General features: G+C 42.8%; 1 protein-coding gene across 7 annotated transcripts in view; it reads right to left on the bottom strand.

Moving 5' to 3' along the window:
- Positions 1-9,413: 9,413 nt before the first annotated feature.
- Positions 9,414-26,786, bottom strand: part of MPP7 (MAGUK p55 scaffold protein 7) — a 105,940-nt gene continuing 88,567 nt past the window's right edge. For all 7 annotated transcript variants that reach the window (XM_077304646.1, XM_077304649.1, XM_077304648.1 and 4 more), the window contains 5 exons: positions 23,934-24,014; positions 20,696-20,789; positions 17,213-17,321; positions 16,087-16,230; positions 9,414-13,078 (listed from right to left, as the gene is read on the bottom strand). In XM_077304646.1, coding sequence (XP_077160761.1) covers positions 12,899-13,078; positions 16,087-16,230; positions 17,213-17,321; positions 20,696-20,789; positions 23,934-24,014 — 608 coding nt within the window. In that variant the 3' untranslated portion in view covers positions 9,414-12,898. The remainder of the gene's footprint in view (positions 13,079-16,086; positions 16,231-17,212; positions 17,322-20,695; positions 20,790-23,933; positions 24,015-26,786) is intronic.

Genomic DNA, 26,786 nt, shown 5'->3' with positions numbered 1-26,786 from the left:
TGGGGTTCCTCAAAGCCTGAAGAATGTTTCGAACCTTTGAACGTTTCAAAAGTTGAGAAAGGCTGGCACATAGAGAAGAAAGACAGGTGATTCAGATAGGCCTGCTTAAACAAGTTCCTTCTCCCGTGTTTGTATGACGACTGTGGGGCTAGAAAGCCTTTAAAGTCAGGGGTAGTCAACCTGTGGTCCTCCAGCTGTCCATGGACTACAGTTCCCACGAGCCTCTGCCAGCGATTGCTGGCAGGGGCTCAGGGGAATTGTAGTCCATGGACATCTGGAGGACCACAGGTTGACTACCCCTGTTTTAAGTGATATACAGGGATACGGTCTGAGAAGTTCTTTGGATCCTCTTTGTTTATTCCGAACCCAGCTCCCCTGGGACACAGTGGCACGTAAACGTCCTCAGAAGCGCATCGCCACTTGTACAAATCAAATCCATTTGTTGAATTCATCAGCGTCCCCCGTAAAGCCCTGGGCAAACCTAACCTGCAAATGACATCTGCATTCAGCAATGCCTCTGATTGCACAAATACTGGGAAAGGATCATCCATCCTCAAAGGATTGTCAACGTTCTCATTTCCAAAGCACTTCAGTTCTCCGCAAGCCAAGCACTTGGTGTGCATTTGTTAAGGGAGGCACAGGAAGTTCATTGCTTAGTCCTGCCATTTCTTCGAAGAACAATAAAGTCAACGTATGATAAACGTCGTAAAACTGTTAACATTTTCCATCTTCAAATTGATGACTCACATTGGAAACATCACTCCCCTGCCAGATCCTATGGGTTATCTTCGGAACTCAACATTACCTGCAGGATTCATGTGTTATTCTTGTAGCTGCAAAGAAGCATTCCAGATATGATTATTGCACAATGGAGTGCAAGAACCCGACTTGCTGGGTGGGAGTGTTGTGGCCCGAGCTGGGGGGAATCCAGGAAGAGTTGGTTGGCTGTTGGGAGTCACATGGCGTGGGCAGGCTGGCTGGTAATTGTCTTGGCATTGGGAAAGTGTTTGGGGCCGGCCACCTCCTAATGAATTTACCTCCAGGGGGATTGGGCTTCCATTGGGAGGAGATGTGATGTTGGTGATTTTGGCAGGCTCCCCTGGGGCATTTAAGCTGCTGCAGCAGAACATTTCACCCTGTTTGCTGGAGTGTTGGATCTCCCTCCCACCATCCCTCTTTTTAGTCTCACAATGTTTTGTTTTTTGGTATTGAGTGTAACCCCCATAGCTTCAGCAGTTTGGACATCAGGGCAGATCCATTTGGTGGAGGGAGGGTGGGGGCCTGTGCACCCACCCTCCAGTTGGATGACTCCCTTAAGGAGTCTTGTGGGTGGAGTCACTAGTGTCAAACTCAGGGATTATCACCCAGCTGTCGCCACTAAGTAGCATGTGGTCCTCACAACCATTGTCATTCCTTGGGTTCCTCCCCCCAGCAGGTGGGCTGGGGGGGATGGGTTTAATCTATTAACAGTTGGGTTGTCCAATCAATGGATAGGTCCCTCCCCATGCTGTGCCAATGCCCCTTGGTTTTCAATAAAGCTACGGCCAAGTTCTTTCACAAAATGATTAGCGTGGGGTATTCTGCTTCCACACATTCTCTCCACAATTTGGCCACGGCTAACATATAAAAAATTACTATATGCTCATTTATAACCTCTACAGCAGTAATAATGTCAGGAAGTGACAAAACCGAGGCATAGTTAAGGAACTGTGGGTCCGTGTAGGGGAGTGGTCTTGAGACCTGTCCCCAAGCAATCCTTCACCAGTTTTTTCATCCTTTTGTTGGCAATTCTCGACTCCCTACTTGGAACGCCCCCCTCCCAAATTAAACATTGAGTCTGAAACCCAGCAGACCTGGTTTGCCCTGGTGAAGAGTACACTGTGTGTAAGTTATGTGGTTATGGGTTACATGGTTCCCCTAAAAACAGCTGCCTGGGAACTTTTTAATAATATGGGTGCTTTTAAGATGTAACCTGTCAGGTGTGCAAGACAGCCAGTGTGGAGGCATGGTTAGAGGTGTCAAACTAAGGCCTGGGAAATCCAGGTTCGAATCTCTTCTCGGCCATAGAAGCTTGCTGGGTGACTTTGGGCCAGGCATAAATTCTCAGTGTCATCTATCTTCCAGAGTCGTTGTGCAGATAAGATGGAGGAGAGAAGGGCTAGGCAAGCTGCTGAGTGCCCTCAGTGGGAGAAGGGTGGGATAAGGGATGCCAGTGCCCAGGTGGGACCTGGGGATCCTCTGGAATTATAGCTCATTTCCAGACTTGTGGTGAGCCATGCTCCTCCCCCACAAGCATCCAGCTGGGTGACCTTGGGCTCACCACACACTGATAAAGCTGTCCTGACCGAGCAGGAATATCAGGGTTCTCTCAGCCTCACCCACCCCACAGGGTGTCTGTTGTGGGGAGAGGAAAGGGAAGGCGATTGTAAGCCACTCTGAGGCTCCTTCTGGTAGAGAAAAGCAGCATATAAGAACCAACTATTCTTCTCCTTCAGTAATCTTAGGGCTCTCCCAGCTTCCCTGAACTCACAGGGTGTCTGTTGTGGGGAGAGGAAAGGGAAGGCAATTGTAGGCCACTTTGAGACTCCTTCGAGTAGAAAAAAGCGGCATTTAAGAACCAACTTATTTTCTTCAATGCTAAAAAAGTTGAGATAGGCTGGTTAGACCAGCACTCTGACCATTGCCCCACAAGTGCCCCTCCTCATAAGGTCGAAAGGCTGAGGGAACATTCCTTTGGAAACAACATCCCGTTAACTTCAAGACAAACACATTTCCACAAACACAGGAAAGCCATCTATTGGTCCAAAACGAGTCTGGCCATTTGCGATCCCGATCTGTACAAAGTAGACCTTCCTGTTCGGACAACGTATTGTCCATCATCCACAAAGTAGCTTTCGGGATTTATAGCCGGATGCCCCATGCCAGACACTGCTTCTAAGAACTCTGCGAGCCATCCCAAGTTCATTGGATTCTTCTGTCAGCTTTGCAAGCTCAAAGTGTTCTTTCAGGTGACAATCAATCATGACTCAACCTGGCTACCGCCACCACCACATTTACGACAAAGAGGGCTATTTTTAAATGGTTACATCGATGCTGCGAGAAGCCAACATTATGTCAGCCCCGCTCTGTTATATGCAGAGTGCAGACTGTTATTTTGGGAGAGTTGTCAGCTGGCCTTGTTGCATTACATTAGGTTGATTAAGAAGTGAGAAGGTTGTTTTGGGTCTTTTTTTTTGGGGGGGGGGAGTTCGCTTTTTTTGCGCAAAAGAAAAACATTGCCGAGCTGCCGGAGCAGAGCTGCCATCTTGCATTACAAATTGGGCTCCGGATGAGGTACGGGAATGACTACTGTCCTTTCACTCCATCAAAAGGAACGACAGGAATTTCGTGGTATTTTTAGCTGGTTTATGTACACAGCGAGGAATTCCTTCTTAGGACCAAAACAGGCAGCACTTTTTCCCTTTGGAAGCTGGAAAAGCGGTTTCTGGAGCCTCCGTCGAGATCAGAAAAGCAGCCGGGAATAGGAGCCCTGAGCCTTTCCTGTCGTTTTTCCTGCTTTGGGTTGCCCATGGCTTTTTCGCTGGCTGGATTCCAGGCCCAGAGAAAACTCTTGGGAGGGCGCTGAGAGGTGGAGGAGAAAATGAAATAGAAGAAGAAGAGTTGGTTCTTATATGCCGCTTTCCCCTACCCGAAGGAGGCTCAAAGGGGCTTCCAGTCGCCTTCCCATTCCTCTCCCCACAACAGACACCCTGTGGGGTGGGTGAGGCTGAGAGAGCCCTGATATCACTGCTTGGTCAGAACAGTTTTATCAGTGCCGTGGCGAGCCCAAGGTCACCCAGCTGGCTGCATGTGAGGGAGTGCAGAATCGAACCTGGCATGCCAGATTAGAAGTCTGCATTCTTAACCACTACACCAAACTGGCTCTCCCCTGCTCTCTGCTCCTTCTCTCCTCCTGGGATGGGTTGGATGCTACCATTACGTTCAAACAAGTACAGAGCCTTCTGTCAGTAAAAGAGGATCCTCCTCTGGATGAAGGGTCTACGCATAGTTGAATAAAGGATACAATCTAGTGGCATGGGGGAAGGCTTAAGACAATCCTCTCCCCCCCCCCCAAAAAAATCTTCTCTCATCCCCATCATCTTTCTACAAACAATTTTTTTCCTGGTTAGAAATGTGGTATCTTAGGGGATAGTGGCAGAATTTTTTATTGGGGGGTGGGAGGAGGAGGAGGAATTGGTTTTTATATCCCACTTTCCTACTTCAAAGAGCCTCTTGTGGCACAGGGTGGTAAGGCAGCAGAAATGCTGTCTGAAACTGTCTGCCCATGAGGCTGGGAGTTCGATCCCAGCAGCCGGCTCAAGGTTGACTCAGCCTTCCATCCTTCCGAGGTCGGTAAAATGAGTACCCAGCTTGCTGGGGGGTAAACGGTAATGACTGGGGAAGGCACTGGCAAACCACCCCGTATTGAGTTTGCCATGAAAACGCTAGAGGGCGTCACCCCAGGGGTCAGACATGACCCGGTGCTTGCACAGGGGATACCTTTACCTTCCCACTTCAAAGGAGTCTCAGTGACTTAAATTCACCTTCTTTCCCTTCCCCCCATAACAGACACCCTGTGAGGTAAGGGAGGCTGAGGGAGCCCTGATATTACTGAAGAAGAAGAGTTGGGTTTTATATGCCGCTTTTCTCTGCTTTCCCTTCCTCTCCCCACAACAGACACCCTATGAGGAAGGTGAGGCTGAGGGAGCCCTGAGATTACTGCTCGACAGAAGAGCTTCTAACAGGGTTGTGATGAGCCCAAGGTCACCCAGCTGGTTGCATGTGGGGGAGGAGTGGGGAATCAAACCTAGCTCGCCAGATTAGAAGCAGCTGCTCTTAAAGCACACCACACCCGAGGGGGTTCCAGGTTTAAAAGTCTACTAGTTGTTGAGGTGAAAAGACTCTGAAGAGCGGCTGCCAGTCAAACAATACTGCCAGGTCCTTAAAGGGGAAGCTCTGGGTAGAGAGTTTTTGCTGCGTTAGCTTGTTGCACAACGTCCCGAAGAGCAGCTTGTGCCACCTGGAAGAGACATTTTCTTCCCAGAGGGGCTGTAAGATCAAGGTATTCAGGAAGGCATTTGGGGGCATGCTGAGCATTGCTTTGAGGATACTGGCACATAGGGTGTACAAGTTGTCCCAAGATGACAACATTCCAGCTATCATTTGCTATTTTATTTGAAGTAGGCGTAGGCAAACGGTGGCCCTCCAGATGTCCATGGACTACAATTCCCATGAGCCCCTGCCAGCAAATGCTGGTAGGGCTCATGGGAATTGTAGTCCATGGACATCTGGAAGGCCACAGTTTGCCCACCTCTGATTTGAAGGCTTGCAATTGTAATATTGTCCTGTAATTCTTGAGGTCGTCAGGCCCCAGCTATGTTAGGGGAAAAACAGGTTTAAACAACAACAAAAATAGTTTTGCAACATACCAGATTGTCCTTGAAAGTTTACACCACTATCAACGTTAGCCGTTAAAGCTACAACCTTCAAGATGTTTGCTTCTGGGAAAGCCCGATTTCTGGTATAGGACAGTCTTTTCTCCAAACATTTGCTGACCCGAATTAGGCAATTCTTCCTTTTAAAAGTCCAATATACTTTTTGGGTCTGAAATAACTTCTAAACACCTGATTGTATTCTCATCTGCCACTCTCTGAATCTATCGCACCACACTCAAGTATCAAAGATTTATGGTGCCACCTTGGCACCACTTCTCTTTCGTTTACTTCCACACGTCTGCTACACTTTACCCTCCTCCAATATTACGAGCTCACAGGTGTAAGCACACACCACTGGGAGCGCTGATATCACCCTTGCAAAACAGGGGCCTCACATTTGAAACAACAGCCAATTGACTCATATTGGCACTCGCACCCGACAAAAAATGGCAGGCCGAATTTAAAAGAGAGACACACGAAAACACTTCCCAGCTGCGCCCGTGTTTTGAAAAACGCTCATGTCCTAAGAGTCTGTCTTATGCATCAGACAAGCATATAAAAGAGCTTAGGGATAGCTTATCCAAGGAGGCAAGAAAATGAATATCCAGGTGGCTTTTAAACAAGAATATAATAAAGGGCAGGGTTTAGAGGAGCCAAGCAAGTTGAAAGGTACAGCAGAGGGACCTAATCTTAAAAACACAAAGAATAGGGGAGAAAATCCAATATTTCATTTGAAAACAGAGGTGAGAAGTCCATGAGATCAGTGAACCCACCCTCCCCCCCCCCAGCACACCACGAATAAAGTCGCTACGTGCAACTTGGAAATGCAGTCTTATTTAATAAAAATTAGAATGTGGCTTGGAGCCTGTGGACATTTTCCATTCATGGAAAGGGCTGTGCTTGCTGACTCCCCACCCCTTCATGTCATTTCTGGGGGGCTCCCTGGTCCCCAGAAGCACCATTCTAGGCAGAGATAGATTTATGCACATGTGAAGCAGGCTACCACTTAAGTGCTCAAACTGCAGCTACCATTTACGTGGCTCTTCCTCTGCCTTTGTCTCGTCCAGCCCTTAGCTGGGATATCTCCAGGTACCATGTGACATCGAAGACAGATGAAAATGTTAGACCTGCATACAGAATACTCCACCAGGGTCACAATGGTTTTCTTGGACTTTCCTTCGCAACATTCAGCTGGCACAAACTCCCAGAACTGGATGCCAGAATTCAGAACTATTCCTTAGACATGGCTGTTTAGTGCCTCTACGGGAAGAGCTCTCTGATGCCTTTCTTTAAATATGTAGTATTGCCCATCACTCCTACAAGCTCTTCTCATTCCTGACAGATTTGCATCCGTCCATCTGATCAGTAAAAAATCTCATTCAGTGGACAGACTTTTCCCACTTGGAACGTATAAAATTATCCCTGCAAAACTACAGGTCATGCCAAATTTTGAAATGCAAAGTTCTGCAGGTTGGGCTTCCTCAGGTTCTCTTCAATAATATAGGGAAAGTCTCTGTGTTTAGGAATATTAAATTCAAGTTTCCCCCAAGATGTGTGAATGATCTACTTTGTGTAGTTTATGTATCTTCACCGGCCTGCTGTGCTGGATAGAAAAATGCTATGCTTCTTCCATTAGGCAAGAAAGGAACTCTTGTAGGCATGCTTCTTTCAAGGAAACAAAAACACAAGCGTTCATGCAGTGGGACAACTTTGTGTGTGTGTGCACATGCATGCATTAAATGGACAGTAAACGGTATTTTGTTGGGGCAACATGCACATTAATCACAGTCAGCACCGCACAGTAACAAGTTGTTTCCGGAGATAGAGAGAGAGATAAACAAACTATTTGGGGAATCAGATAACTGTGTGACCCAATGAAACCACATTCAGAAGCCAATATGAGGACTTGACAGTGGATAGGCAAATGTAACCAGAATTCTCTGTTAAAGTAACCAACAACAATTTTCCTTTTTCCAATACCGTGATGATGAGCTAAAGCAGCTGTAGACAGCACTGTCCTATCCAGCAATGAACATCCTGATTTTGATAGAGCAAGACTACTTTTTGGTTATGATCAGTGTGCACAACTGGATTTGCCTGTCTTGAATTGATCTTTCACTTACAAAACAGGAGGCGGTGTGTCCCCATGGGAACTGGCTGGAACCGCTGTAGTTCAACCCCTGTACTATGAGCTAGGAAAGCTCCCATTCAAAGCTCGGTTTAGTCACAAATTCTTCAGGGAGCTTTTCGGTCTCAGTCCTCCAATTGTGAAATAAGAATGATGGCCCACGTTCCCAGACTGTTGCAAAGTTAATCGAGATACGGACTGCAGACAAATATCAAAATTGTCTTTTCTTCATCTAACATCACGTCTCCAAGAATTCAGGTGAGTAGCTGTGTTGGACTGAAGCAAAAGAAGAACATTTTAGTCCAGTGGCACCGTTAAGGCCAACCCCGCCCCCCACTTTGCAAACTCACTCAGAGATTTCTCCTTAACCCAATAAAAGTTTCTTTGCAGCAGACTTGCAGCAGACATTAACAATGTCATTGTTAGCAATAATTAGTTCACACTTTGTTTTTGGGACCAACCACCCAATCCTGGCCTCAGGGTACCTTTCTGGCTACTTAAGCCAATGCTCCTAACACAGTCCGTGTGTGTTGTTTAGACCTGAGATTCACCCAACACTGTGTGAAGGCTTGTTCTTTGCTGCTTGTCTATAGGCCCCTATACTGGACTTCTGCATGTCATGGACAGTAGCTATCGAAACCTTTGCTGATTAAAAAACTTAATTCTCTATTCTAACCATCTCAGGTCTTTGCTTTCTTCTGTGAGCTTGTTTAGTTTAAACATTGTAATTGTGCGTTAGCGACTTTTATTCTTGTTTTTCAATAAAAAGTCCTTCTTGATTAATTTCTGAAATATGCCTCTGGCTGAGATTTCTGCCAGGATTAGAGGATGTGTATGCACTTTTAAAGAGCCTCTTGTGGCGCAGGGTGGTAAGGCAGCCAACATGCTGTCTGAGGCTGGGAATTCGATCCCAGCAGCCGGCTCAAGGTTGACTCAGCCTTCCATCCTTCCGAGGTTGGTAAAATGAGTACCCAGCTTGCTGGGGGGTAAACGGTAATGACTGGGGAAGGCACTGGCAAACCACCCCGTATTGAGTCTGCCATGAAAACACTAGAGGGCGTCACCCCAAGGGTCAGACATGACCCGGTGCTTGCACAGGGGATACCTTTACCTTTATGCACTTTTAAACTATTTGCTTATCTCATGGTCTGCAATAATGGACCCTCAGTGCTGTTACTATCGCTAGATTTGTTTTACAACGCTAAAAACATAAATGCCTACCTCCAGTGGCGCTTGTATATGTATATTTTCAGATACATGGAACTCTTTTACAGATGCTTATCTGTAAATTGCCACCATTATTTATATATATATATATATTATTTCTTGTCATTTTGGTTAATTATTTTTAAAAGGCAAATTTCATGAACACTCCAATAGTATGTTTTGGTTTCCTGCCATCATCTGCTAATGGTTTCTCCTAAACAACAATAGTGTAACTTCACTAATAAATCCAGGACCTTGTTACCTCTCAGTTAGGACCACTTGCTTTTGTGCTGAGTTACCTTCGCTGTGCTTCTGAATGTGGGTGATTAAAGTGACAAAGAAAAAGTTGGAAGCTGGTCATCAAAAATGTACATTAATATATAGTTCTGAAACTCTCAATACTGCTATAATTTAAAAAAAAAATATTGCCCAGCTGTGTTGACTGGTATGCTTCAACCAAAGCATTTTGCTAATGTGAAACTGGTTGTACATTTACTTATCTGAAAGCAATCGTGGTGCACTTAACACATTTTATTAAGATGATGACCAGTTTGAATTCCACTGTACAACTGCGTGCTTTTTACAAAAGCGACCTTTTCCTGAGATACATTATGACAATAATTTATTATGATAAAGCTGTAGTTCTGGCACTATTTACATGTAAGTGAAGACAACTTCAAGTATTGCTGTAAATTCAGAAAAAATATAAAAGTCCAACATTTGTTTTACAGTGACAAAACAGCAAAAATACAAGAAGGATATCTGCACACAGACATAAGAACAGAATTCCTGGAAACATGCAATACAATGTGGAGTTCAAAATTTTAAGTTTCACCTTTAGCCAGGAATAGATATCAAGTTTTTGCTTTTAATATTTACCAGTCCTATGTACATAAATCCAAAGCTCAGCACAGTTCCAGTGTGCACATGGAGCATTCCATAACACCAAAGAGCTCCAATTTGTGCAAAGCTATGTGCACGTCAGAGGTAAGCCATTTTTATTTTTTTAAAAAGATGTTAAAAATTCACCCGAAGCTTGGGAAATTATGCCGAAGCTATCACGGGCCTGCAAGTGCTCTCAGCCCAAAGGCAGTGGCAAATCTTACATTGACTAATTATTTAGATTATTGCAAGTAAGAACACAGTACTTGATGTTATAGCCCAGGCGTCAGTCACAGATAAAGGTGTCGGTTACTCTTGCAGAGAGAAGGCTGTTGTAATTTATGATATGTAAAATCCTAAAGCAGGGGTACTCAAACTGCAGCCCTCCAGATGTCCATGGACTACCATTCCCATGAGCCCCTGCCCGCAAACTCTGGCAGGGGCTCATGGGAATTGTAGCCCATGGACATCTGAAGGGCTGCAGTTTGAGTACCCCTGTCCTAAAGTATGCCCATTTTCAAACAAACATGGAGGGAGTTACATACTATATATACTTCAATCCTCAGGTGGATCACAGAAACACACCTGCTGGATCACGAGTCCTTATACAGCTGCATGCTTCTGCTCCTTTTTGAAGGGCCTGCTTGTTGTATGCATATTTAGAGCTCAAGTGCATCATGTTTCAATTTTGCTCTGTATGCACGACATTAGCAGCAGCATGATGATGAGCCAATGTTGCTTAGCAGAGAGAATTCCTCCGTGACTCTGAGCCTTGGTTGGTTCCACACTGTGATCCACGTAGTGGTGTTCACCTTGAGTTTCCTTTTCCCAGCTTCCTTTGTCAGCTACCCATTGCCCTGGTCTTGATACCAAAGAGGTCATAACTTTGGCTCCTCCTTTTCCTGTCACATCACTCTGGTATTGTGTGCTCGTAGCTCAGTGCACCTGGGAGTTAAAGGAGAGTCCCAGGACTGGAAAAGTTTACTGCAACAGCCCCCATTTTACTGGGTCATTTTTAACTGCCCTCTTCTGTATGCCCAAACCAGACCTTGAGAGTTACCGGGTAATCCTCGCACTGGTTCTCACTCTATGAACTGAAGTCAAATATAGATGGTATCTAATTAAAGAACCAAAGTGAACTTTACAATGAGATGCTTGAAAAATGACTACGTTCTAGTAGGGAAAAAAAATTGCAGCTCGGTATTTTCACACATCAAATTGGTGCAGCTGAAGCACAGTCACACTTAATGCATTCAAAACAGTTAAGACCTGAGATACACTCAAGATTATATTGCAAATGCTCAGTGCCAGGATGCGTCAAACCAGCTCAAATGTTTCCAAAAGGCTACATTTGGTTGTTGGCACTTCCCTTGTATTACACAATTTAAAAACAGGTGCAATGAACCAAAAAATAAAACAAAATAAAAATCCAACAATCTATTTAGACTACATTTGCAAAGGCCTGGTCGTTTACCTGCGTCTGAAGTAAAATATTTATATGGAATGTTAAGTTTATAAAGCCACGGTTTAAAATCACAGACACCTAGCGGTCTGTGTAACAAATGATCACATTGACAACTCATTCAAAAAAAATTAATATCCCTTCTCATCGCTTTTCATAAATATATAGAGTCTCGCTAAATTCTTTTGCCTTTAAATAAGTCAGCTAAATCTTGTACATGTTAACATAAAATAACTGGGCTTCCTGTTTGCGTGCCAAAGTTGTGATGTGTCACCGTCACACACTATTGGTAAAACAGATGCACTTACACATAACATGCATCCACAGCTATTAATATACTTTGTCTCAACAGGAACACAAGACAAAAAACCTTTCCTCATTTTAGAGAAAACAACTTGAGTTTCTAATTTCAAAATGAATGGAAAATGGGAATGATACCCAAGTTTTAATTAAGAAGTATTCAAATTAAAAATATAACTTCTGGAGTCGCACAAAGGCTACTTTAGACACTTTTCAAACAATGATATAAACCAATTCCATTTACGCTGCTGCCTATATTGCAAAATTTTGACCCCAAATCTTGGGTTGCATAAAAGCTACTCTAACTAACCCAGTTATCTGATGTTTAGTTTTAAAGCTTTCCATTGCTTTGAATACCATAGTTTAACTTTACAATTTTAAATGTAAAACATTTTATTGCTTATTGTTCACTTAAAATATTCAAGTTACCTCCAAGCATGCAATGCATTCCAGCATATGCCCCCTTCAAAGCACAGCTACAGGAGTAGGAGACTGTAGCTTCAAAGACCACATTAAAACATAGTATATTAAATTTGCTCTCTTGAGAAAGACACCAGAGTAGGGTGATCAGCTGCCTTGCGCAAGACACTTACCTAGAAAAAGAGCAAGCTCCAATTGATGTTGCAGCAACATATCTATGTCACTTCCAATGTGACTTGGAAATGATGTCATCACGTTGGCAACATCAGGGCAATGCTCTCGTATTTGGGCAAAAACTATGGGAGAAGCCAAATTTACTATAGAGTTTTTGCCCAAATACCAGACTGTTGCTCTGATGCTGCTGCCTGATGACATCACTTCCAAGTCACATTGGGAGTGATGTCAACACCTTGCTGCAGTGTCAGCTGGGTGTCCCTCTCAGTCCTGCTAAACCTCTGCCCATCCCCTGTCAGTTGCCAGGAGGGACCTGGCAACCCTACACTGGAGTCAGGTTAAACACAGAAAACAGTTTACACACACACACACACACAACTATGTTTATCGTAATCCAATTTCAATGTTTAGACCAGAGAAAAAAATGGCTACCCCCTTTTATCTCCTCCAGTTTTTACATTCTTTGAGCATTAGCAATCCTCCTTGCTTGGCAACCAGCAACATTCAAGGCCACTTAAACATGGATCGCACACCTTCTGATCACTGTGGCTTCATGGAAGTCCCATGCTGGTACAAGTCATTTATAAATGATGGTGTCGCAATAATTGGGGCTCTTTTTTTAAAAAGTGGTTATTTGAATCAAGTTAAATAAGGCTTCATTACTGCCTTCTGCTTCCTACATCTTATTTCCAAAAAGGAAAGCTCGCACACAGAAAAGAGCAACATTCCACTGCACAAAGTTTGTATAATCATCGATGTGCCAAAGCAAGAAAAGCTTTCCACCAACAGAATGGCGTTTTAGGTCCACCGAAATACCCTTGTAAAGTTCCATGGAGACTTTTGTTTAAAGGGTTAAGAATGCACCCAACTGACTGGAACCCAAAAAGTGTCTCTTTCCAATTTGTCAAAGGTTGTTTTCAGCTCATTGTACGCTGCAGTTAGATCATCATTTACTATCACTTTGTCAAAAAGGTGACTGTACTGGATTTCCATTATTTGTGCTGATTTAATCATTTCTTGAAAGTCTTCTTCCTATAATACAAAAGAGGAACACCCAGTCAAGATAAATGCAAATCAGTTTAGAGCTGCCATCCTCAGGCTGCAATCGTAGGGATACTTTCCTGGGAGTAAGACCAACTGAATATGAGATTTATTTCCAAGTAGACAGGTTGACATTCCTAGTCACCATATTTTTGCATCTGTAGCACCCCCAACCCCCAGCACATACAATATTCTCGGTTCCACAACCACCTGGAATCCCATTTCTGGGCCACAAAGAGCTGATGATGAAGGAGGAAGAGAATCAGCAACTCCCCTCTCCCACGCATGTGAAACTGCTTTCTGCTTGCACAAAATCTCTGAACCAAAGGCCAAAAGTAGCAGTGAAAGAAATGCAAGTCGTATTAGACTGTTTACACAGAGCATAGCTTCAAATTATTGCAAAAATTGCTTTGAATGCATCCTGACAGCTGCTCAATCGGCTTCTTCCCTGTATCAGTATCAGTATCCAGTCACTGATAATCAAAGGAATATATGTGTGCTAGAAACAGCACTGGAAAACTGTTTATAAGCTGTTTGCATTAGTGATGTATTACCAACGGCATTACCTAAGACTCAGCCTGCTATTAGCAAGGGATTTACTTGAACACAGTCTGTATTTTTGAAAGTTTGGTATAAATCCAAAGAATCACTCCTTCTGGATTCCTGGGTCTTATTAGAGCTCATTCAGTAGGTTTATGTTCAGGAGTTTGAAATACAGACTGCAACTGTATAAAATTAAGACAGAACATCTTAAGAGGAGCAACCACTGAGTAGAGCATTACACATTCCCAAACTGTTTTTTTGCATTTAACCATTTGGAGAACTCTAGTTGACTTGAATAAAATATTCCAAACTTATGGAGCTTTGGAAATCATATCTTACAGGAAGCATTGTCAGAAGCAGATGCATATTAGGTAAGTTCTATGTAATTCTGGGAGTTCTTGAAGTGGCTGCTTATCTTTTTAGGATATACCCCAATGCCCTGCATTCATAGTTCCCCCTTTTCATGCAACATGGTAAGATCCAAGTCACGGAAGCTAGCATATCACTAGCTTTGTATTTCCTTGTTATCTACTGTACTTCCTAGTGCTAGCATATTCAGCATTTGTCTCTGTGGGGAAAAGCTGAATCCCCCTAAGAAATGCTAAACACCCTTGTGATCCAAACAAGGATAACAACGCCACTGACAGTAGTGGCAGCATCAGCAACTAGAAGGAATGCTGATGTGACATGCAGCACTTTAAAATCCAGGCTCCAAATGCTGAAATAACAGGAAGTGAAGGGTTAATTCTTCACTGAAGCAAAGAGCTTAAGTGACAGGCAGCTCCAAGTGCTCCGATTGGCCAGCTATGAGATGTGTGTTGGAAGACAGTTATTCTGATTCAGAGTTGCCAGAACTTGCATCTAGAGAAGATCTGTCTTTGCCTTAGCTGAACAATAACTACTCTGAAGAGAATTTTAGTCACAGAAAGTGTTCTTGACTAATAGAAGAAGAAGAAGAAGAGTTGGTTCTTATATGCCGCTTTTCCCTACCTGAAGGAGGCTCAAAGCGGCTTGCAGTCGCCTTCCCTTTCCTCTCCCCACAACAGACACCCTGTGGGGTGGGTGAGGCTGAGAGAGCCCTGATATCACTGCCCGGTCAGAACAGTTTTATCAGTGCCGTGGCGAGCCCAAGGTCACCCAGCTGGTTGCATGTGGGGGAGCGCAGAATCAAACCTGGCATGCCAGACTAGAAGTCCACACTCCTAACCACTACACCAAACTGGCTCTCTGAATTCAACATTTTTACACAGTCAGGAGGACAATGAATGATATTTGGCAGTGTTTTTGGGTAGTATTGTGATATTCCCAACTCAAGCCAAAGGAAGGGGGGGGGGAGAAATCTTCTAGGGAGAGAAGGAGGATCCCTTCCCACAAAAAAAGGGGAAATTGGTATATATTTTTCTTGGACTGGTGTGGAAAGAAACCTGATTCAGACACCCAGAAGTTAAAGGGAAGTTGGTGATTCTATGAAGGTAGAGTGGGGTACTAGCAGAGGGGACCTGCCTTTTAGAAAACCAGAGTTCAGAGGAACTGAGAAAGACAAAAGAAAATTCAGATGCGTTTTCATAAACACAGAAACAAAAGCTTCTGTGAGAAAACTCAGAAACCTCTCCAAAGCCTGTAAATCAGATTCTACAAACTGCACAACTGCTTATTATATCAAAGCTTGGTCTTCCCAGTCCATGTAATCCTGCCATGTGTGATAAATAATTGGTTTGTCTTGGTTGAACTTTAACAGTGTCTCAGTGCCATTCTGCAAAGATTTAAGAAAAGAGAGCTCTTATAACTTTCTATAACGTTCCAGGGCTGGGTTAAAGCTAAATCTACTGTCAGTGACTGGGTGGGATAGTCACCGTTATTGTTTATAACAAAGAAACGATGCCAAAAGAGCAGCTCAGTCAGTGAAGGAACACTATTTCGTTTTTTGGGTTGAACTGGGGAAGTGTGAAGGGGCTCCATCATAGCTGACAAGAGAAGGGAGTAGAAATAATTGCTCCCCCTTTCATGTTAAATACTTCTACCACATAAAGTGAGCAGGAGACGAACAGGTCTCACTACCTCCCCTCCTGCAAGACCAGCTTTGTCTTGTCTCTGTCCCCACTCCTTGGATTCTGCAGCAATGCTGTTTTGCAGCCAACCCTGAAGAAAGTTCGCCTCCTTTCCCCTCCCACCTTGATAATTTCAACTCAGTTCTGCTGCTGAAGAAATTATTAGGCCAAAGCAGGGAAGAGCTAGAGTAGGAAGCAAAAATGGTATGGCCTAGCATGCCCATCCATACTTATTTAGCTGCTGAGTTTTTAAAATTATATTGAAGACTATCATATGTGCATTTTGAACAGCGTTTTTCCAAAAACATTTGATCAGCTTCACTGCTAGATACAAATAATCTAATTTAGAAAATAAATACAAATCATCTGGCAACTTTTCACACTTGTAGAAAGGCAAAAAGTACTTACTGAGAAGGGTTTGGCAGAACCCTTTTCATCTTTGCTTGAAATTATCTTGGCATTTTTTCTGGTCTCTCGCAAACGCTCGACTGATGGAGGCTTTATAAATATGACATATGGTTTAAATTCTGATGTCCTTAAATGCTTCACTGTCTGGAAAAGAAAATGCCAAGTTATAAGCAGCTTGTTTTAAAAATGTATTTACTTTTGAAGATGACAAATCATTTGGCACTGTAGTTTCTAGCTCTCTCCTTCCCTCATCTTCCAAAGCTACCACTATTATGCATAATTTATATATACATAGCACTTGAGTTGTGGAAAATGATTTACAGTCCTTTATTCGGAACCATCCATAGCGTTTCCTTGTATAACTCTCATTTTAGCTAGGTTTTTAAAAATTCTATTGACACAGGAATGAGAATCAATGAAGGTCCAGTTCTGAGCAAGCAGCGAAGAGTACTAGCATCAAATTCAGCAAAAATAAATTTTGTGTGCACAGTTAGCATGTGAAACACCTAATCTTCTAGTACTCAGGTCTCTGCACTCTCTGTACAAACTGTTCAATCCCAGTGGTAGCTAGTGAGACACAGAGACACTTCCCTTCAGCACTAACAACAGGCCATCCACCTTCTTTCCCCACATACTACTTTATTTGAAGTAATCCACACAATTGGGCACCCTAGCATTCTACTTTGGCACATGCAAGGGGCTATAATCCTTTGCTATACTGCTGCAGGAGTCTGGGTCTCAGACATACATTACTATGATGGACAATTTCCTGAAGTTCTAATGCGTCTGACTTCAGTATGAATCAACAGCCTTGTACACATAAAGGTATCTGTTCAACTGTTATGCATGAAACAGAAATATCCTAAATGCCATTGTTAGATGGCACTCGACCGCTCATTTAGATTTCCAAACACAGGAAAAAAAATGTGAATGATTTAGTTTAGATTACTCTTGAATGATTTATTGATGATTCTTCCTAGTCAGTAAGTTCAAAAGGCTATCTGGAAACCAACTGAAAACCAAGTAAATGAGGCATGGTATTCCCCCCCCCCCAACACAATGCAAATCAAATCAATTCAAAATAATGTTGCCAACAGAAAAGGCAAAAGCTTTACGATATACTTACATGAGGCTGAACGTCCAACAAACAGACTTTATTTTTAGCCAGAACAGATCGAACCGAGTCTATGCTGGTACCATAGTAATTGTTCTTATATTCCCCATATTCAATAAATCTGTAGAAAAGAATTTTTTTAAGTCTGTTGGAAAGATATGACTCCCCTTTCAATTGAGCAGCTCTAAACCTCAAAATGAATATATACACGGCTGGCAAGGATTAATTCGTGAACGGAGACATTTATTTAATGTATCAATTTTTGGTTTTATGCCCCGCCGTTTCACAGAGGCTCAGGGGAGCTTACAGAAAAGTTCAAGACACAGAGTAAAATTAAATATTAATTTAAGTTCCAAATTTTTTTTTAAACTCAAAAATTAAATCAATTGGTTCAAAACCTATGGCCACCTCCTTTTTACAAGGAATTTGGTTACTGAGCTGGGAGGGGGCATATAGAGTGCTTAAGAATTTGTCTAAAGGGTAGACTTTCTAGCAGGGAGGCCAGTATATTCTTTGTACCATTTCTAGGTCTCAACCATAGGCTAGGATGAACAGCTCTGTCTTACAGACCCTGCCAAGTTAAGATCCCACAGGGCCCTAATCTCACTGGGCAGAGCATTCCACCAGGTTGGGATGAAGGCTGAAAAGACCCTGGAGCTTGTTGAGGCCAATTTAACCTCTTTGGGACCAGGGACCCTGAGCAAATTTTGCTCACCACATCTTAGTGCTCTCTGCGGGGCACAGTGGAAGAGATGGTCCTACAGATATGAGGGGCCCAATCCATTTAGGGCTTTAAAGGTTAACTCCAGAACCCTGAAACAAATCTGGAATTAGTATCAACAAAAAAGGGCTGATAACTTATTGGTGTTTTCCATCATCCTCGTGTCAATCAGTGTAAGAGAGTTGATAAACGAAACAGTAGTAATAACTAGGGATAGAAACAAACCAGCTCGCAAGCCGAAATTCATCACAAATTTAGCCCCGTATGTGGCCACTAAATTAATGTTCAGGGAAGGTGCCTTTCCCAAACATTTCCCAGACTTTGGTCCAGTTCAATTTGGGAGTACAGGCCATTTAAACCTAACAACTGAGCAGGTTGGTCCACTCATTAGATATTAGGGTTAAATGGATGATAGCCGTTGAGACTGTGTAACTGTTTTGCAACCCCTCTTCCCAGTTGCGGGGGGGGGGAATGGACCACTGAAACGGCAGTCAGTCATTTCATCAATCAGTTTCACTTTCTCCCACTTCAAAGTAAGAGGGAGCTATTTAATCCTTAATGGATGTGTCCACCCTTTCTTTCAACTATGGCCAAGAGAAAAGGGGGTGCTGAACCTGAGCTGCTGATTGGCCCTCAGATGGGGACTGTCATCATCCTATGGGGGATGTCTCCCACTGAGGGCCAATCAGAAGCTTGGCATGTTGTTGGAGGATTTTAATGTGGTATGATAGAAACATATGTACCATTTGTAAAGCACACAACTGTATAATTCTCTGAATAACATTATCTTCAGTATTAGTACTTCGGCTTGATATTGGACCAGACAGTGTAAAATTAATAGTTCTGATCCAGCAAGGCCCTACGTTGAAGCAGGTGCATGTGAACACTTACCACTAATCATCCAGCCTGGAATGACCAGCATTTGTTCACTCAATTTTAATGGAACTCTTGAAGCTGCCAATAAACTGCTGCATTTCAGTGTTTCCTTTGGTGTTTACCACTTTTTCCAGATTTGTTTTATGTGTATGAGTGAGGCTCTTAAAAAAGTGGCATTCCTGAACTCTTGTTAATTATCAGTTCTTGTTTTATGGTGGGGAGATTATTGTATTTTGCTTTGCAGCCAAAGCTACCTTGTTTAAGGTGCTAAACAACACAAGGGGATTATGAGTAGCTCCAAAATGACCTTTCCCATTAGGGGGATTGAAGAACCAATTGGCATATTTGTATCAAGTGATGGACGCCAGGTCAATAAAAAAACAAGTTTCAGCTATAGCCCTATGAGGTCTGAAATAGTGGCCACAGCCCAGCAAAAAGACGATTAAATGCTGTGGCAGACAGTCTGCTGAAAACTCAGTGTGCAGCATGGATTTTTTAAAAAGCAAACTCCAACTAGGGATCACCAGGAAACAGACTGAGAGCAGAACTGCCAGTATAGTAATAATATCTACAAATACTGTGTATAGTTTTGATCAAAAATAATGCTGAAGATCTAGGAAAATGGCAGAAAAAGGCAACAGATTTTGGGTCGAAGCACCTGCTCTATGAAGCAGAGCAAATACACTCAGGCATTTAGTTTAGAAATAGGCAACTGTGAGGTAACAAGAAGTCTACAAAATTATATGGAGCAAAGAGAATCTTTTCTCCTTCTAATTCAACAATTCAAGGTCACCCTCTTAAAGCAATTCACAACAGATTCAAGACAAACAAAAACGGAGTTGGCTTTTAGCTTAGATGGACTTAAACAGGGATTGGACCAGCTTTATGGAAAATAGACCCATGGTTGGCTATCAGCCATGAGAGTGGAACAAGCTCTGGATTCACAATCCTCTGAATATCAAATGTCACGGAGCAATTAGCAGGTGAGGACTGCTGCTAGCAGGCACCTTCTTGCAGCATTAGGCAGGTTGGAAATGAGATGCTAGACAGCCCATGAGTCTGACCCAGCATAGCTACTCCTATGTAATTGTTACAGTGGACTTGCAGTCATTTTAAAAAGCAGTTGCTTTGGCTATAAAATAAAACACAGCTCCTGACCTCACTTCTCTCAAATCAATCAAGAATCAATAATTAGCAATGAGATTTTTGAATCTGTTCAGCCTTCCAGAGAATAGGAAATACTTAGGACTGTAAAACAGAAAGGAAAGGAAAGGCAGGAAGAAGCAAAACCTACACTGGATGAAAATTACTTCTGAGGATAGGATTTACAGGGTTTTTAAGGGGAATATGGCTATATTAAATGTTACAGGGAGTCCCAGCTTCAGCCCTTGCAGTCGATGGAAACAGACGAATGTCTGAACAGTACCAAAGGGTCATAGTATGGCAGTGACCACACACAGAAACTAAAGACCTACTTTGTGCTATAAACAATCATTTCCTATAAAAGCTTCTTTTAATACCATCCCCATTTCAACATCAGCGCTGGACACCTGCTTTTTATACCCCATTACTGGCGTTCTTATATTATCTATATGGATTGGCAATATTGATGCTGAGCATAACAATGATTAATTATGGGCAACTGCCAGCAGTCCAAGTTGAGGCCGGGGAACTCACATAAGCACACCAATCACAGGCAGGGTGCTGGGAAGGGTGTAGGCAGAAATTTAAGTACAACTGCACTCAGCTTGCTGGCCTCCCAGAAACCAAATGAAGTTAGCTCTAATTTCTTTAAGCATTCAGATGTGGAACATTCCTCCAATTACCAGACTGATGTCTAGCCACAAAAACGACAAAATGTTGTTATTGTAGTTCTTGCTTAGTTGTTTCCCACATACTTGTTATTCTGCACGTCAGTCTCAAACAAGTGCTTGGAAATAAAAGTGTACTCAACGCCGTCACTTTCTTGGCTTCGTCGTGCTCTTGTGGTGTCTGGTTTTGATAGAGAATTAAAAACTAGTTTACAGAAGGAAAAAACAAACAAGGAGGTCCTGTACCGTTTGTGCTGATCACCACCACAGAGTCAAAATGCAAGTGGATGCTATTCAGCCTTCAAGACATTCACATGCATGCACACCACCAGGAACACACTGAAGTCAGAAGTAGATTTTAGGCTAAGGTGACCAGACTTTAACATTGGTAAAGCGGGGCACCATTGATGGGGGGGGGGGGGTCTTGATTTAAAATTTGGTCTATATGGAGCAACAAAAAGTTTCATAGAATGCATAGAACACAAAAACAGTATTGTAATATATATATTTAAAATTTCGACGTAAGTACAATTTGCCAGGTGCCCCCAGATGTCCCTCCAAAAGTGGGACAATCTGGCCACCTTATTTTAGGCTTGTCTACTTCCTTTACCTATTTATACATGTCTCTCACAGCTCAAATAAACGGTCTTATGGTTATCTAAATGAGAATTCTGCACCTAACATTACAATTCTTTTTTCTAGCACACGGGCCTCCAACAGATAGCTTGTGAGTTATTAGTAGCTCACTGGTTGCTGCAAAGTAGTTCATGCAGTTGCCAGAAGGCTCAGAAGGAGATTCTGGGAAATTATGATCTAGGCTTAAAAAAAAAAAAGTTTATAGGATTTTTCTTGGTGCTACTTAGCTGATGGCCTCATTTCTGGGCCTCTTCTTAGTTCATGCTCTGTTTCTAGGACTGAAGAAAACCCAATAACATGCTTGGGTGGGGAGGTGGCAAAAGAACGTTTAATTACTCAGAAAAGCTCTTATTAACTAAACGTTTGGTGACTCCTGATCTAGTGACTTCAAATATACAAGTGGGAGTTAGAAGAGTATATAAAGCCACACAATGAAAACAGATTTCTCTTAAAATGGAAGATTTATAGCCTATGACTGCTCCTGTTTGCACATTTAGAGCAATTAAATTATGCTTCATTATAGAATGTACAGTCAAGATTTCATGTTCCTTAGAACATATTACTGATACATTCCCCAAAACAGTTTATTCAGGACATTTTGTGTGACATGATAGAAACCATTTCAAACTTCAAAAAATTTCTTGAAGTTCAGCGCACTAATTCCACTTTCCCCCATTCCTGAAATACTGTTATTTTAGTAACGCAGAAATCTATCACTCTGCCCAGCAAAGTCTGAAAGCTTCCTTGCACTTAAGGAGCTTTCCTCCAACTTGTGTCAAAAGGAAGACTTCAAATACTGCTGAGCAGAGCACTGGGAGACATGCCACTGTTTTTATTTAGAAACAAAATGTTAAATCATATGTTGCAGCACACTGCTGTCTTTTTTGTTTAAAAAACAATTGTAAACTGCATAAATGCTCGCTACTTGTCAAACACCTAAAAAATGCTATTTACGGTAAATTCTCATCAGTTTCTGAACATATACTAGGAATAAGGTGCTTGCTTTGTGAGTTACGGCACTGTACTAGATTTGTAAGTTATAGCACTGTACCAGGTACGTGAGTTACAGCACTGTACTCTAGTTTTGTGAGTCATAGCACTGTACTGCCTTTGTGAGTTATAGCACTGTACTGGGTCACCAAGATTTAACTTTAGTATGCAACAAAATTGAGAAAGGAGTTCGGCAAGGCTGTATACTGTCGCCTTGCCTATTTAACTTGTATGCAGAGCACATCATGAGAAATGCGGGATTAGAGGAGTCACAAATTGGGATCAAGATTGCAGGGAGAAATATCAACAACCTCAGATATGCAGATGATACCACTCTAATGGCAGAAAGTGAAGAGGAACTAAAGAGCCTGTTGATGCGGGTGAAGGAGGAGAGTGCAAACGTTGGCTTGAAACTCAACATCAAGAAAACAAAGATCATGGCATCCAGCCCTCTCAATTCCTGGCAAATAGAAGGGGAAGAAATGGAGATAGTGACAGATTTTATTTTCCTGGGCTCCAAGATCACTGCAGATGGGGACTGCAGCAAAGAAATTAAAAGACGCTTGCTCCTGGGGAGGAAAGCTATGGCAAATCTAGACAGCATCCTAAAAAGCAGAGACATTACCCTGCCAACAAAAGTGCGTTTAGTCAAGGCTATGGTCTTCCCAGTTGCAATGTATGGCTGCGAAAGTTGGACCATAAGGAAGGGCGAGCGTCAAAGAATTGAGGCTTTTGAACTCTGGTGCTGGAGAAGACTCTTGCGAGTCCCTTGGACTGCAAGGCGAACAAACCGGTCAGTCCTCGAGGAGATCAGCCCTGACTGCTCTTTAGAAGGCCAGATCCTGAAGATGAAACTCAAATATTTTGGCCACCTCATGAGAAGGAAGGACTCCCTGGAGAAGAGCCTAATGCTGGGAGAGATCGAGGGCAAAAGAAGAAGGGGACGACAGAGAATGAGGTGGATGGATGGAGTCACTGAAGCAGTAGGTGCAAACTTAAATGGACTCCGGGGAATGGTAGAGGACAGGAAGGCCTGGAGGATCATTGTCCATGGGGTCGCGATGGGTTGGACACGACTTCGCACATAACAACATGCAACAAAAATGAGATGAAACCCACAAACCCATTCTGTGCTTTGAAATGTTTTTTCTTTTGTGAACTAACAGGAAGCTGTGCAGCACTAGAAAGGTAACTGAGTGCATGCCTAGTTTGTGACAAGCCCATAGACTCTGCTGTTCCCACTCAAGGAGTACAAACTTTCGCTTTAGGATGCTTGGGGCTTTAGGATGCTTGGGGCTGATCCTGCGTTGAGCAGGGGGTTGGACTAGATGGCCTGTACGGTCCCTTCCAACTTTATGATTCTATGATTCTATGGCACTTGGGGGACGTTGAATAGCTGTGCTCTACCATGCTGGTAGAGTACATTTCTTCGTTTCCCATCTCCCATGTAGATTTTAAATGAGAACTGAGTGTTCTAAAATATTTGGTGATTTACAGCAACAGTATCAACCTTATGCTAAGAAAAATACTCCAAAGAAAAACACAGCCAATTTAAATTTTTAATCAAGGAGGAGAGTACTCTTTTAAAAAGTAATTTAATATGGATGTGCATATCCAAGCTTAAATGTACTGACCTTATGCCAACTTAAGCAAAATTCAACCGACACATTAAGGACTTACAAAACAGTTTTTCACTTACGTGGCACTGTTACACCATAATGCTGAGTATCACTGATCAACAATTTCCGTTTTAGTTCATTCAGTCCTACACCCACAGGACCTGAAAGTTTAAACACATTTTAATCAAATATCCTTCTTTGATTACCAACACTACCACATATTATGTTCAGATGAAAAATCTGAGAGGCTATTCTAGAGACATAACACCAAAAAAACATTTGTAATGGAACAACTCCAACATCAGCAGTATTCACTATGCAGATGTAAGAGACTGCCAAAGGCCTGAATTCACATGACTTGCGGGATTCACCGACTCTACATCTGTGCTATCTGTGAAATGAAAATCCTGTTGCCTTTTTTGTTCCCCCCCAAATGTGACATATATATTGAGCTACTCAAGGTAAAAGAGGAAATACGGACAGAACAAGAGGATTAAACAGGGTTCTCTAAAGAATCAGGAATATCTCCTAGTACATTTAGTATGCCTAAGTCTTTGCATTGTTTCATGAGATGGGAGAGCAGCAGCTGTGTCTTCTGTGCCTCACCCACCACAGCATTGGGCTCAAAGAAGCAAGAAAGCAAGCAAAGGATGAAAGAATGAAAAGAAAGCAAAGGTGGCAAGAGGAAAGAAGAGGAGTAACCTAGTAGAGTTTGAGGGGCTTTAACTGGTAAGTAAGAGCCTCTTGTGGTGCAGGGTGGTTAGGCAGCTGACATGCTGTCTGAAGCTCTGACCATGAGGCTGGGAGTTCGATCCCAGCAGCCGGCTCAAGGTTGACTCAGCCTTCCATCCTTCCGATGTTGGTAAAATGAGTACCCAGCTTGCTGCTGGGGGGTAAACGGTAATGACTGGGGAAGGCACTGGCAAGGCCACCCTGGATTGAGCCTGCCATGAAAACGCTAGAGGGCGTCACCCCAAGGGTCAGACATGACTCGGTGCTTGCACAGGGGATACCTTTACCTTTACCTTTACCTGGTAAGTAAGCTGCCCCTCCCTGGACATCTGCAACGTCCAGCTAAAGGTAACGAACCCCTGAAAGTGCTTATTTCAGCTTTAAGTGAGAAGCTATATCAAAATATTTTACCCATTAAATATCTTATCCATTTTAAAATAAAAAACGTACACATTTATTAAGTGTAACAATTAATCTTCGTACCATTTTTGGATCAGTGTGATATGCTTCTAGTAAGTACTAAGACCAAGCATAGAATTCAGGCCCTAGACAGTAATAAATAGTATTTGTGGGCATATAAGACGACTGGGCGTATAAGACGACTCCCCAACATTTCCACTCAATGTTGTTACATTACATTACAGTACTATGGGCCACTATGGGCAGCTATGTCTTTCCCAACTGAAGTGCACCCGGCGTATAGGACGACCCCCCCCCACTTGGAGGCATGTTTTTCAGGGGGGAAAAGTAGTCTTATACGCCAGCAAATACTGTAGTACTGACTGGTAACACCCCCCTTGTGTGCCATAAGGCATACTAATAAGGGCTCTTTGCTTTTCACTATCCCCAAATTGGAGTTTCTCTAGCAAAGGTAAACTGTAGCTGAATTTAAACTTTGCTTATAGAAAAAAAAATGCCATGTCAAATTAAACTACATGCTACTCTGATATTAACTTATTGCTGTGGATTAACGTCTGGAATGTAAAAGCAGTATCCATCAACACAGACACGTTATAAAAATAATACACTGCTCAACCATCACCATCAGATGTTTCCATTGGAAATTGTTTGTAACACATGTTTAAATATAGTTAGGAGTATTTCTTCGCTTACGTTCATCCGCACTTACTAGGTGGCAGAAATTTAAACTTGAGTGCCTTTCTCTCCAGAATATCTAATAGCTGTTGGCGCGAATTTAACTATATAATGAAACACGAATTTTCAGCAGCAACAGCAGGAAGTAAACCTGCTACCGAAGAACTACTACAGCTCTGCACAGCCCTTCAAAATTCAGCATATCTGCCCATCCTGCTCATGATTCTGAGGTACGCAGATCGTGAGTTGGATCTAGACTAAACAGTTAATTCCCTCTGATTCCTTCTTCTTGCTGTAGTCCCCCCCCCCCCAAACATTTCACAAGGTCCCAAATCTTCCAGGAATGGCATTTGCAGATCAGTAGGCTGTAGTGGGAGAGGTGAGGCAGAAATGGCCAACCCTGCTACTGGAAAATTTACTCTGGACCCATCCTCACATCTGAGAGAGGGTTTGACTGATTGAAATGTGGCATTCTGTCTTGAAATCTGAACCATTTGTTTGGCAAAGTTCCTATAAACTGTAACTGATCTCGCACTGCTTTCTTGAAGCACCTGGATGACCAGCCAGGTCATCTGTACAGTTTCTACCAAGGGAAGGAACCAATCAACTGGTAGCTCTCTAAGTGATGTTCTATCAATTTAGAACATCCTGTCCACCCCCCCCCCTTTTCTTCATATCTGCTTAGAGTGCATTAGTTAGAGTTAGTAGAGTTCTAAGTTCTCCATCCACCAACTAGGATGCACTTTCTTTGTGTGCTTGTATGAGCATTAGGGGAAATGTTCTACTATAACTCATTCCTGCTTGCTCTCAGATTAAATTCTAGTACTTCAGATCCCTCAGCATTCTCACACCATTGTCACACCTCAAAAAAGCATGTCAAGTTGCTAATGGCCACATCTTCTTGTGGCTTCCTCAGGAGCTCATCCCATGGACATGACTGATCCAGCCCTCTTATTTAAGAGGAACGGCTACTTAGATTTAGGAACTAGAATAAAGATAAACACTCATGCACTGTCCATATTATCCACACCACAACACTACCGGAGATCTGTGTTTCATTCCCTGCAGAGCAACCTTCTGCAAACGGGTATTCTAGCGCTTGAACC

Source organism: Paroedura picta, chromosome 11 (assembly GCF_049243985.1).
Source record: "Paroedura picta isolate Pp20150507F chromosome 11, Ppicta_v3.0, whole genome shotgun sequence".
Lineage (NCBI taxonomy): Eukaryota > Metazoa > Chordata > Lepidosauria > Squamata > Gekkonidae > Paroedura > Paroedura picta.
Note: the sequence above shows the minus strand (reverse complement) of the source record. Positions and strands in the feature narration are given on the sequence as shown.